Genomic DNA, 14,298 nt, shown 5'->3' with positions numbered 1-14,298 from the left:
ACACAATCATGTAATTCTTTGTGCCTCTGCTGTTCTGGGCTGTGTTCTGCTTGACATAGATCATCACCTGCTGCAGCCTCTCACATTATGACTTGCTACCAAGTTACAATGTTGCAGTCTGAACACTGTGGGAGAGAGGGCTAATGCTGGCCATACACTATACGAAAAATCTGCCGATATTCGGTCATTTAGACAGTTTGTTCGTTTTTCGGTCAGTTAATGGGTACATAATTGATAATCGTTGGGACGTTTTTGAGCCGAAAAAATGAAGCACAAGTTTAGAAATTTTCTGCTGAACGAACGATAAATTGAAAAGTTATTGTGTTTCCCGTCCGAACTGTTTGCACTAGGTATATGTAAAAAAAACAAAAAATTGATTAATTTATGTCCACGGAACGATTTATTGATAATTACATGATGGCACTATCGTTTGCTCTCACTGCCGAATGTTTGTTTTTCGAAAATGGGTTCGGCCGATTTTTTGAATACTGTATGGCCAGCATAAGGAAAATGCTTTCTCATGTCTACAGCCAACTGATTGAATCATTTCAGCCAAAGTCACTTGACTGGAGCTTAACTACTGCTTTTTAATGATGAATTAGCTTTTTTCAAAATTATTCCATACCTGTATGTATATTGTAATGTGAGAAATGTATTTATGGAGATTTGTTAAATTACGAAAATTCAATTTTTTTAAATTGTGCTTCTGTTCCTAAATCTGAATATCCTATCTTCTGTAGGGTGATAGAGGAGGTCCAGGACCACCCGGACCATACGGACCAAAGGGTGATGGATTTGCAGGACCACCCGTGAGTACAATATATAGTTTTGGGTTTGGAAGAATTAGCAACAGAATCAAGTCTAGTCTGCAACCACCATGAATGAAACAGCTGGGTTAATTTACTAAAGGCAAATAGACTGTGTACTAAAATTGAAAAAATGCTCCGAAGGGCCTATAGGCAGCTGAAAAAAAATTAAACTATATCAAATATATATATAACAAATTCTCTTTATTGCATACAAATATATGTGGAACATGAATTAAAAATTACATGAGCTTTGATATGCATGATATTAAAAAAAATTAGATGTCAATGTTACAATAGACTGTGTACTTTGCAGGTGCAGTTCCCCCAGAGCATAGCAAATGAGGGAAGCTTCACTTTGCAAAGAATACCCAATCACATGCAAGGAAGATCGAAAAAAACCCATAATTATTGCTTGCACGTGATTGGATGATGGAAGTCAGCAAAGCCCCATCCCATTTACTAAGTTCTGGAGCAACTGCATTTGCACAGTCTATTTGCCTTTAGTAAATAAACTCCTCTGAATCTGTTTGCCAGTGTTACACCAGTGAGATGAATTAGGACAAAAAGAATACAAAGAGGATGATTTGCTAAAATTGGTGCACAAAGAATCAGGTGCGGTGCATATTAACCAATCAACTTATTTTTTTATTTATTGTTTTATCAAAGCTTACTTAAACAAGCTGAAGTTAGAAGTGGATTGATTACTATGCACAGCTGCTCCAGATTCTGTGTACAGCAGTTTTATTAAATTTACTTCAAAATGTATTTGACAACAGTACCAAAGTTCCATAGAACAGGAGGGATAACCTCACTGAAAATGAAAATGGTTTATTTCTTCCTGAGATTTTGATCAGGAACAGAAATATATAGAATAGCAATTTAAAAGGTTTACACCGGTGGTTCTCAAATGGTTATACTGTACCTCGAGTATCATTAAGACTTAGTAAGCTAAAAAAAACAATGATGTAATTCAAATTGCCTTTTATTCATCTGATGTCAGACCTACAGATGTACTGAAATACACTGTATATTTTTCCAGAAAAATGGAAATAGGACTTTCCAGCTTATCAAAGCTATTTTAAAAAAAGTTGCTAAATTGCATTTTTCGTTTTTTGTTTTTCCTTTTATCCCCTAAATTTTCTCCTCTTTGTGCTCTACTCCCCTTCACACCATCACAAGTTATTAGAAAATCCTGACAAACTAAATCTGTCTGCTGCATTCATCTATCTTTACAAAACTTACTTCCAGCACTGAAATTACAACATTACTTTCCTGTGACTCACAAAAAATGTTCAATGTACCGGTATCTGTCAGTCAGCTCCCCTGTAACTAAGTTCCACCCAGTAAGAGTCCCACACACACTGCTTGTTTAATCAGTCCTGGGACAGTTAAACACTTCATGGGCAGAGCAAGTTCTGTATTCAAATTATGTCCATAATATATTGTATTGTGGCAAGCAGTGTCCACCTATCACCCTATAACCCTTGCACTAGTTCACTGACATTGCAACCTGGCCAGTGGTTTGACAACCCATTGTATTGGAAACAGCCCATTAAGTACCCCTTGACAAAGGTCATAATACCACCTAAGAGTATGCATACCTGGGGTTTAGAACCGCTGGTATGCACAATCTGCCAAGCAGTAAGAAAGTCAAAACCCCTTAATGTATTTTGTAAAAATAAAAATCTGTACACTACTTAAAAAAGTGTTTACCAATACCCTGGTATCTCTCGGTGTAATTGTACTCTTTACACTGGGTTCATGATGTTTGTGTGCCTTAATAGCCAACCACTTAACCACCATAGCTGCTTTATTGTGAAGTCCACACCCACTCCAGCCAGTGTTGTCTAATCCCAAGGTAGTGGCTTTTATTCTTTTCCTTTACAGCTCTGATTACATGTTCACCATAATTATTTCTCTTATAAATTGCCTTTTAAATTAGGGAATGCCAGGGCTTCCAGGACTAACTGGTGAACCAGGTCAAGAAGGGGTTGGATTACCAGGACCAAAGGTACTGTTTAAAAAATGCATGTGAGTAACTACTCATTCTCATTTTCCTATGAGCACATCAAGTAAATGAGCCTTAATACCATCCTTAGGGTGATCCAGGTTTCAGAGGTCCTATTGGTCTACCGGGTCCTCCAGGTGAAGGATTACCAGGACCAAAAGTAAGTCTCCTTTTAAAATTCAGCATTAGGAAATATGGCATCACCTGCACATATAGATTTCAGCAATTCGACATTCTACACCCGTATGAGTTTACATATTTCATTATATCATTTGACTATAAATATGTGATGTCATATTACTTGCTATTAATTATTTTAGCCTTTAGTCTTATATTGTATACTTTGATTTAGCACAAGCGAAACAGGTATTTTAATTGTTTTCCTCCAAAATAGAAAACTAATCTAATAATGTTTGTTGTTCTAAAGGGAAATATAGGAAAATCTGGTTTACCTGGCCCTCAGGGTCCCCCAGGCGAAGGCATTCAGGGACCAAAGGTAAGATGGAACTTTCTACTAAATATTTTTGTTTGTGAATAGTGAGATGTTTCAAGAGCAGTGATCAACAATATATCTGCATGCTTATTAGCTGCTCTGAAACATCAATCTGAGGGTTAGCCCTGACCCAGAGTTAAAAGTGCTTCATTACATATCATTAGTGTACCAACAGAAGCATCTTACTTTACTTCCTGCACTAAGATGCCTATCCAATGATAACAGTTGTCTAAATCCTGATACCTGTGCAGTTGTGTCTAATATAGCAAGGATGCTGAAAGCTGATGCATTCTGTTTCTGCCATCTAATCACTGAAAGTCTGATAACTGATCCAGCTGTGGTGAGTTAGCTTTACAGTCTCAGTAGCTTGGCAGTAGGGATGAGCCGAACACCCCCCGGTTCGGTTCGCACCAGAACCCGCGAACGGACCGAAAGTTCGCACGAACGTTAGAACCCCATTGACGTCTATGGGACTCGAACGTTCGAAATCAAAAGTGCTCATTTTAAAGGCTAATTTGCATGGTATTGTCCTAAAAAGGGTTTGGGGACCCGGGTCCTACCCCAGGGGACATGTATCAATGCAAAAAAAACTTTTAAAAACGGCCGTTTTTTCGGGAGCAGTGATTTTAATGATGCTTAAAGTAAAAAAAAAAAAGTGAAATATTCCTTTAAATATCGTACCTGGGGGGTGTCTATAGTATGCCTGTAAAGTGACGCGTGTTTCCCATGTTTAGAACAGTCCCTGCACCAAATGTCATTTTTAAAGGAAAAAATCTCATTTAAAACTGCTTGCGGGTTTAATGTCATGTCGGGTCATGGCAATATGGATGAAAATCAGTGAGACAAACGGCATGGGTACCCCCCAGTCCATTACCAGGCCCTTTGGGTCTTGTATGGATATTAAGGGGAACCCCGCACCCAAATTAAAATAAGGAAAGGTGTGGGGCCACCAGGCCCTATATACTCTGAACAGCAGTATACAGGCGGTGCAAACAAGACAGGGACTGTAGGTTTGTTGTTAAGTAGAATCTGTTTGTAATTTTGAACATTTTTAACGTGTTTAGCTCCAGCCAAAAAATCTTTTCTAAGCTTTTTGGAAAACATAGGGAAGGGTTATCACCCCTGTGACATTTGTTTTGCTGTCTTTCCTCCTCTTCAGAAGATTTCACCTCACTTTTTTGTCCCAATGAAAAATGTTTTTTGAAAATTTGGGTTTTTTTGTGGAACAAGGATTGGAAAGCATCAGTGGAAAGGAGAAATTGTTTTCCCATATTAACTCTTACAGGAGAGAATTTCCCTTCCTAGGGGTAGATTTCATCTCACTTCCTGTTGTCTCCTTCCGTTTGCAAGTAGGAGTCGTTTGTAAGTTAGATGTTTGAAAGTAGGGTCCTGCCCTATATACTCAGCAGAAATTTGGGCCTTAGGTGTTGCTGTGGCCACAACACTGTAAGCCCTCACAGGGCCCTGCTGTGAAATATTAGATCAAGAATTGTAATTACATGCCCCTGTTGAACAGGAGCTGAAAAATTAGGCCTTAGGCACTGGTGCTGGTGCCACAACACTGCAACCCCTCACAGACACTCTAGTTGGAACGCAGGAACGAGCCCTGCTGCAAATTATTGCTTCAAAAATTGTAATTACACGCCCCTGTTAGACAGGGGCAGAAAAATTGGGCCTTAGGCACTGGTGCTGGTGCCACAACACTGCAACCCCTCACAGACACTCTAGTTGGAACGCAGGAACGAGCCCTGCTGCAAAGTATTGCATCAAAAATTGTAATTACACGCCCCTGTTAGACAGGGGCAGAAAAATTGGGCCCTAGGCACTGGTGCTGGTGCCACAACACTGCAACCCCTCACAGACACTCTAGTTGGAATGCAGGAACGAGCCCTGCTGCAAAGTATTACATCAAAAATTGTAATTACACGCCCCTGTTAAACAGGGGCTGAAAAATTGTGCCTTAGGCACTGGTGGTGGCGCCCAGAACCAAAAATGTTCTTACAAGCTATCAGCGTGATGATTGAGGAGGAAGAGGATAATTACTCAGGGATAGTCACTCAGCATCAGCATAGGCAGTCTTTGAAGGGATCTGAGATTTCAAAAAAAATTATTCGGTTACATCAGCATCAGGTGCTTGGTAGCTGGTGGTGATCCAAGACTCATTCATTTTTATGAAGGTCAGCCGATCGACCGAGTCGGTGGACAGACGCACCCTGTGATCGGTTACCACGCCTCCAGCAGCACTGAATGTGCGTTCCGAAAGAACGCTGGATGCAGGACAGGCCAGTAGCTCAATTGCATACTGTGCAAGCTCTGGCCAGTGATCCATCCTCAAGACCCAGTAACCCAGAGGATTTTCGGTGGGAAAGGTGTCCAAGTCTGATCTTGCCCCTAGGTATTCCTGCACCATGTAAAACAGACGCTGGCGATGGTTGCTGGAACCGATCATACCTTGGGGCTGCGGACCAAAAAATTGTCTGAACGCATCGGTCAGACGGCCACCTTCTCCACCGCTCCTTCTTTGACTGACCGAAGCCTCAGCAACACGTTGTCCAGAAACAGGAGTTTGTAACCTCCCAGTCTCTGGGAACGCGTTGCACAGACCTTTCTGCAAGGCCTCCCGAAGATGTTTCATCCTCTGCTCCCTCTGCGATGGCAAGATAAGGTCCGCAACCTTACCCTTGTAACGTGGATCAAGGAGGGTTGCCAGCCAGTATTGGTCCTTCTCCTTGATACCACGAATACGAGGATCCTTACGCAGGCTTTGCAGGATCAGGGAGGCCATGCAGCGTAGGTTTGCTGAGGCATTCGGTCCGGAGTCCTCTGGGTCACTAAGAACGACATGGTCCGCAGCCACCTCCTCCCAGCCACGTACAAGTCCATGTGTTTCTTGGGACTGATCCCTTAAAGACTGCTGCTGATGCTGAGTGCCAGGCTCCACCTCCATACTGACACAATCTTCCACCTCCTCCTCTTCCTCCTCGTCCTCTTCCTGTGTGATCGGCGGGCACGCAGGAACACTGTCTGGATAAAGGGGGCCTTGAGAGCTAAGGAAGTCCTCCTCTTCCTGCCTCTGTTCTGCCTCAAGTGCCCTGTCCATTATTCCACGCAGCGTGTGCTCCAACAGGTGGACAAGGGGGACAGTGTCACTGATGCATGCACTGTCACTGCTCACCATCCTCGTGGCCTCCTCGAATGGTGACAGGACAGTGCATGCATCCCTGATCATGGCCCACTGGCGTGGGGAAAAAAAACCAAGCTCCCCTGACCCTGTCCTGGTGCCATAGTCGCACAGGTACTCATTGATGGCCCTCTGCTGCGTGTGCAGCCGCTGCAGCATGGCCAACGTTGAGTTCCACCTGGTGGGCATGTCACAGATTAGGCGGTTCTTGGGCAGGTTAAACTCCTTTTGGAGGTCCGTCAGCCGAGCACTGGCATTATATGACCGGCGGAAATGCACACAGACTTTCCTGGCCTGCCTCAGGACATCCTGTAAGCCCGGGTACCTGCCCAAGAACCGCTGCACCACCAAGTTAAGGACGTGAGCCAAACAGGGCACATGGGTCATTTGTCCCTGTCGGAGGGCAGAGAGGAGGTTGGTGCCATTGTCGCAAACCACCATTCCTGCCTTAAGTTGGCGTGGCGTCAACCACCTCTGAACCTGCCCCTGCAGAGCTGACAGAACCTCTGCCCCAGTGTGGCTCCTGTCCCCCAAGCACACCAGCTCAAGCACCGCATGGCATCTTTTGGCCTGCGTACTTGCGTAGCCCCTTGAACGCCTACGGAGCACCGCTGGTTCCGAGGAAGAGGCCATGGAGGAAGAAGAAGAGGAGGGGGTGGAGGAGAGAGGTGTGTCACAATCAGCATTTTGGAGGCGTGGTGGCGGAACAACCTCCAACACTACTGCACCTTGTCCTGCATCCTTCCCAGCTGCCAGCAGAGTCACCCAATGCGCCGTGAAACTTAGGTAACGTCCCTGTCCATGCCTGCTGGACCATGAGTCAGCGGTAATATGCACCTTACCGCTGACCGCCCTGTCCAGCGAGGCATGGACATTGCCTTCCACATGCCGGTAGAGAGCCGGAATCGCCTTCCGTGAGAAAAAGTGGCGTTTGGGTACCTGCCACTGAGGAACCGCACATTCCACAAACTCACGGAAGGGGGCAGAGTCTACCAACTGAAAAGGCAGCAGTTGAAGTGCTAGCAATTTTGCCAAGCTAGCATTCAACCGCTGGGCATGTGGATGGCTGGGAGCAAACTTCTTTCGGCGGTGCAGCAGCTGGGGCAGGGAAATTTGCCTGGTACAATCTGACGTCGGTGTACCAAAAGCAGATTGCCCACAAGTACTTGGCTGTGACACACCTAATTCTACACCTTCATTCCTCTCACTGCAGGTCTCAGAGAGGACTGAAGGTCTAGTGGGGTTGGAAATCTCAGCTGATGAGGAGCAAGGAGAGATCCTCTTTGTTCTTTGGTGTGGGTCTTTTAGATACGCTTGCCAACGAACTGCATGGCAGGTCAACATATGTCTGGTCAAGCATGTGGTACCCAAGCGGGAGATATTTTGGCCACGCGAGATACGCTTGAGACATATGTTGCAAATAGCAGCGGTGCGATCTGATGCACTCGTCTCAAAAAAGGCCCACACCAAAGAACTTTTTGAATAACGCGCAGAGACTGCAGCGCCCTGCACATGTGGAGCTTTGGGGTGTGATGCAGTCAATGTGCTGCCCTTAGGCTGGCCCCTGGAGGGCATCCTGCCTCGTTGGTGATGTGCTGCCGCCTCCTCCTCCTCCTCCTCCTCCTCCTCCTCTCTCCTATCAGGCACCCACGTTGAGTCAGTGACCTCATCATCCCCTCCCTCCTCATCACTGGAGCAAACCTGGCAGTATGCTGCAGCAGGGGGAGCATGACTGCCAGATTGCTGTCCTTCTTGGGCACCCCCTCTGTCCGCGCTCATGTTACTGCCTTCATCGAGCTCAGTATCGTCATCAGAGCCTTCCAAACGCTGGGCATCCTCCTGGAGCATGTACCCAACACTGTGGTCAAACAGTTCGAGGGAATCCTCATGAGGACATGGTGGAGCTAGGGAAGGAGTCACTGATGACATTGAGCTGAGGGAAGAGGCCGCTGCTTTGCCAGACAAAGCACCCTGGGCATGGGTGAGAGAGGATGAGGAGGATGAGGACGGCTTGGTCATCCACTCGACCAAGTCTTCCGCATGTTGCGGCTCAACATGGCCAGCTGCCGAAAAAAAGGCCAAGCGTGTCCCATGGCCACGTGCTGATGAGGATGCACCGTCTCCACGACCAGCACTAGACACAGAGCCTGCTTGCCCTCTCTTATTGGCTTGTGACTGTCTGCCTCTCCTTCTTGGCCTTCCAGACATACTAATGGCCTGTAGCTGCACTAAGCTGGGATAGAACACCTGTAATTTTCTTCAAGTAGCTTTATATACTGTAACCAGACAAGCCTGCCTGTCAGTAGGAAGATAACAGGAACGGATCTAGCTGAACACTGTGAGCAGGACGCACTGTACTAAATGTAAATAGTCTAGCTGCCTGACCGTGGTACTAATAGGATCAAATAGAACACCTGTAATTTTCTTCAGGTAGCTTTATATACTGTAACCAGACAAGCCTGCCTGTCAGTAGGAAGATAACAGGAACGGATCTAGCTGTACACTGTGAGCAGGACGCACTGTACTAAATGTAAATAGTCTAGCTGCCTGACCGTGGTACTAATAGGATCAAATAGAACACCTGTAATTTTCTTCAGGTAGCTTTATATACTGTAACCAGACAAGCCTGCCTGTCAGTAGGAAGATAACAGGAACGGATCTAGCTGAACACTGTGAGCAGGACGCACTGTACTAAATGTAAATAGTCTAGCTGCCTGACCGTGGTACTAATAGGATCAAATAGAACACCTGTAATTTTCTTCAGGTAGCTTTATATACTGTAACCAGACAAGCCTGCCGGTCAGTAGGAATTTAACAGGAACGGATCTAGCTGAACACTGTGAGCAGGACGCACTGCACTAAATGTAAATAGCAGGAACGGATCTAGCTGAACACTGTGAGCAGGACGCACTGCACTAAATGTAAATAGCAGGAACGGATCTAGCTGAACACTGTGAGCAGGACGCACTGCACTAAATGTAAATAGCAGGAACGGATCTAGCTGAACACTGTGAGCAGGACGCACTGCACTAAATGTAAATAGCAGGAACGGATCTAGCTGAACACTGTGAGCAGGACGCACTGCACTAAATGTAAATAGCAGGAACGGATCTAGCTGAACACTGTGAGCAGGACGCACTGCACTAAATGTAAATTGCAGGAACGGATCTAGCTGAACACTGTGAGCAGGACGCACTGCACTAAATGTAAATAGTCTAGAAGATAACAGGAACGGATCTAGCTGAACACTGTGAGCAGGACGCACTGCACTAAATGTAAATAGCAGGAACGGATCTAGCTGAACACTGTGAGCAGGACGCACTGCACTAAATGTAAATAGCAGGAACGGATCTAGCTGAACACTGTGAGCAGGACGCACTGCACTAAATGTAAATAGCAGGAACGGATCTAGCTGAACACTGTGAGCAGGACGCACTGCACTAAATGTAAATTGCAGGAACGGATCTAGCTGAACACTGTGAGCAGGACGCACTGCACTAAATGTAAATAGTCTAGAAGGTAACAGGAACGGATCTAGCTGAACACTGTGAGCAGGACGCACTGCACTAAATGTAAATAGCAGGAACGGATCTAGCTGAACACTGTGAGCAGGACGCACTGCATTAAATGTAAATAGTCTAGATAGAAGATAACAGGAACGGATCTAGCTAAACTGAATACAGTGTATATATATATATGCAACACCTGGGATGCATATATATACACAATACACTGTAAGTGCAGCTAACTGACTGACTGTTCTGCCTAATCTATCTAACTCAAATCAAATGACACTGTCTCTCTCTCTCTCTATCTCTCAGCACACCGGAACACACACTACACAGGGCCGCCGTGCAGGCGGCCTTATATAGTGTGGGGTGTGTACTAAATCCCCTGAGCCATAATTGGCCAAAGCCACCCTGGCTTTGGCCAATTACAGCTCTCTCTACTGACGGCGCTGTGATTGGCCAAGCATGCGGGTCATAGTGCATGCTTGGCCAATCATCAGCCAGCAATGCACTGCGATGCCGCAGTGAATTATGGGCCGTGACGCGCCACACGAATTTAGCGCGAACGGCCCATAACGTTCGCAATTCGGCGAACGATCGAACAGCCGATGTTCGAGTCGAACATGGGTTCGACTCGAACACGAAGCTCATCCCTACTTGGCAGGCAGTGGCTCGATCAAAAAGACAACCTGCAGATCATAGAAAGATTTAATCCAAAAATATGTGAAGATCATACCAGATGAACATCAAATAGGTCAAAAAAAATCATAGTGTGTCTAGCTCCAGCAGAATACAGCACATGAATGCATTGAATACAGCACACAGTGATGAATGGAGACTAAAGCATGAAGAAGAAGAAAAAGGTGGGACTAACAATATACAGCATGCCCTGGCTACAGAGTGAGAAAAGGACAAAATGATTTAAAGGCAAGCAAACAACAATGCATGTGTAACATAATACTCCACGTCGAAATCTATGGTTTCAAATATTAAACAATTAGGAGCCAAGTGAAGACTCTTTTCTAGGAACATCTGGAAGAGAAAAAGGGGAAAAACAAGAGAATAATAATGTAAGCATAAATATACTATAAAACTTGAAAGTCACTATTTGTGTCTGTAAGATCTCACAGAAGATAGTCCATGAGTCTATCTTCAGAGGGGGAAGCAGCAACATGAATTAGTACATCTTATCTTACCTCCCTTTGGATCAAATCATTGGTTTAGAAGACAAATTCGCTTCCTTTGGGAAAAAAAGTACTAGTTAGTCGATTGGCCTGAAGTAGAGTTGTGCTGATTCTTCCTAAATTACCTTGACTTTTACCTTTGCATTATTACTTGGCACACTCTTTGTAATGAGACCCATAGGCCAATGGCTGCGGTTCCTTTTCTTTCAAGAGTACTATTACTCCCACTTGTAGGTTGGGTTTGCTAGTTTACGATCTGCCATGACTTTGAAGGTTGCAAAAATACTCCTTCTTTAATGACTCCAGAAGACATTGGCATGGTGCTGAACTTGATTGTGGTGATGTCAAACCAGCAGTGATGTGATGTTGACGTGGAACAATAAGGGGATTCTGTTTCTCCCTGAACAAACTGGACTTCCCTATGCAATCTCCAACTGAAAGTAACTTGTCGTGATCAATCATGGGCTATCCTTAGGAAGGTTGAGTCCCTTTAATATGTTCTCAATCTCTTGTAAATACACTTCTTGTTGAACACATCGAGCGATTACTTTTTCTTCTTGTAAGTTTTCCTAGATGGTGGGAGGTCCGTTGAAGACGTGCCATCCGCAACACTCTTTATTGTCATCAGTACTGGTTCTAAATTGATGAGCAACCTTGATAAGTTGTGCAATAGCTTGTACAACAGAAGACCACTTTGAAAGACGTTTAAAATTGTGTGAACTCAGCCTTGTCTTTGCGCTAACAGAAGTGTTTAGTGTAACGATATTAGCTCTAATTTCTTTATCATACTCAGGATTAATCAGTTCAAATGTAGAACTAGTGTGAATTGTGATGGGTTCATCACTTTTGCAATACCATCGGAACCTGAGGAAGTTTCTGTTGTCTTCTCGAATGATGAAACAGTGGAACAGTTGCTGAATGTCGGCCATAACAGCAACTGGTGCTTCTCTGAAGTTGGAAAAAACTCCTATTAGGCCTGCTGAGAAGTACATCACTGAGGAAAACACCTTCATATTGAGCAGTTGAGTCAAAGACCACTCTGATCTGATTTGGCTTGTGAGGATGGTAAATGCCAAATCATGGGATGTACCAACATTCCTCTCCTTTCTTGTGAGGAGATTCAGGCTCAGCATGATCGCTCTCAAACTTTTCTGCATAAAGTCAGCAAAGTGTTTTTCATCTCAGGTTTTCTGCTCAGGATGTGTTGTAAAGTAGAATTGTGCTTCTGCATGCTGAACATTATTTGGTAGTTTCTTTCTTGAGGCATGGAATGGTAGTAGTGTGCCACCCAGCTGTTGAAATTGTGCTTGATATAACTCTTTACTCATAGTTTTTTAGGAACTCTTTGTCTTCCATGGTGGCTTTCAGCTTATTATGTTTAGTTGTTACACCAAAAACTGTGGCGACGACATTATCATCCCAGAAATGAAGGGCCTTGTTAATATTGCTTTGTGTAGAGAACTGTTGTATGCCTTTACCACAAAGTTTTTCTTTGACATGGTAGTGATGTGGACACTGTTTGAAATAAGTAATGCAACCATTTGGTAGGACACGTGTCATGAAAGGAGAGATTGTGAAAGACCTACTGACATTACCCAGACAGACATTGCCTATGATGACCCAGCCTAGGTCCAGGCATTGGGCATATAGTGCATTATGTGACCTACTGATTTGTGCCTTGTGTACCCTTGGGATGACTCTGCTGAGAAACAGGAGAAATAAGCATTTCTGGTATGTTATCAACTATGTCCCTCAAGTGAGAGTGGAAAGAGGCAGCTACAGAAGTAGGGATCTCCTCTCCTGTTGGTTGGAATCTGGTTGCACTCGGTGAGGGTGGGCAATGGTATTTCTACACTGCCATTCATGGGAGCTATTTCAAGACTAGTGGCTCTCCTGCCTAAAACTTCTGTGATGGCATTACAGGTACCCAGAGTATATGGTAAGGCATCTCCTGTTATGTTTAACAGGTCAAAAAGCTTTGATCTATCAGGAGACCTGTTATTATGATCATCTAGAATAGTATACAGTCTTACAGCTTTTTCAGGTTGACCCTTGGAGTGTACAAAAACTATGCATATTTTGGCACAGGATTTGTCACAGAGTCCTTCTCCACAGACATCTGTGCATGTTGAAAAAACTGGAGTATGAGGCATCGTTTGATGAAGGCTTTGTCTTGGGAGGATTACTTGTAGACAATGTGGGACTGTCTTGAAACAGATGAAGAGCTTGCATGTGATCATCACTGCCACATTTATGCACTTAAAAGAAGCTTTACAGTTTTTAATATGGTGTTCTGTGGAAACACAGCATTTGAAGCAAACCCTGAATTTCTTTAAAAGTTCTTTGTGATCTTGTAAGGGTTTCTTTCTGAAGCCGACACACTTTCTAAGCAGGTGTGGTTAGTTATGGCGATTGGCGATACATTGGCGATTTGGGTTCTCTATTTTATTGTTCTGAACAGTCTTTTCAGGGACAGGTGTAGGTTCAGGTGGAATATAAGTCCTTTTCAGAGACCCTGAACCTGTGCGGTCTCTGTGTGAAATGCATGGGATTGCAGGTGGACTGAGAGGGTTGGACTTCCCAACAGGAAAACGTTGATCATTCTTAATATCTGCAATTCTCCTAATTAACTCACAGATGTAAGAAAAGGGAGGAAAGGAAACGTTATTTTCTTCCATATACCTCCATCCAAGTGATGCCCATTTTTTCTGTATACTATAAGGTAACTTGGAGAAAATTGAGTTAACCGCACAAGCAGTATCTAGGTGATTGAAGCCACATAAGCAGATATCAGCTTTGGTGTGTTCAAGCTCCAAGAGAAGGTAATTGAGCTCTTGCAACTTTAGAATATCTCTGCCATATATCTTTGGGAAGGTTTGCAATGTTTTAAATAAAGCATCCTCAATGGCTTCTGGGCTGCTGAAGATATGCTCATGTCTGTCTTAAGCAGCGTTAAGATCTATGGCTGGGTTGTCAATGTGAACAGCTTTGAGTCTTTTGATATGTTCAGCAGATTGAAGACTTAGCCACCTGATAAGCAGTTCTAGTTCTTCTGTAGTTGTGACATCTAGTTCAGTAATAGTGTCTTTGAAGGTCAATTTCCAGCCTTTGTGG

General features: G+C 44.2%; 1 protein-coding gene across 1 annotated transcript in view; it reads left to right on the top strand.

Moving 5' to 3' along the window:
* COL28A1 (collagen type XXVIII alpha 1 chain) overlaps positions 1 to 14,298 on the top strand; it is a 99,038-nt gene that overhangs the window by 71,683 nt on the left and 13,057 nt on the right. The window contains exons 23-26 of the mRNA XM_073634008.1: positions 741 to 809; positions 2,752 to 2,820; positions 2,909 to 2,977; positions 3,245 to 3,313. Of these exons, the coding sequence (XP_073490109.1) occupies positions 741 to 809; positions 2,752 to 2,820; positions 2,909 to 2,977; positions 3,245 to 3,313 (276 nt within the window). The remainder of the gene's footprint in view (positions 1 to 740; positions 810 to 2,751; positions 2,821 to 2,908; positions 2,978 to 3,244; positions 3,314 to 14,298) is intronic.

The sequence above is a fragment of the Aquarana catesbeiana genome, linkage group LG06, assembly GCF_042186555.1.
Source record: "Aquarana catesbeiana isolate 2022-GZ linkage group LG06, ASM4218655v1, whole genome shotgun sequence".
Classification (NCBI taxonomy): Eukaryota; Metazoa; Chordata; class Amphibia; order Anura; family Ranidae; genus Aquarana; species Aquarana catesbeiana.
Note: the sequence above shows the minus strand (reverse complement) of the source record. Positions and strands in the feature narration are given on the sequence as shown.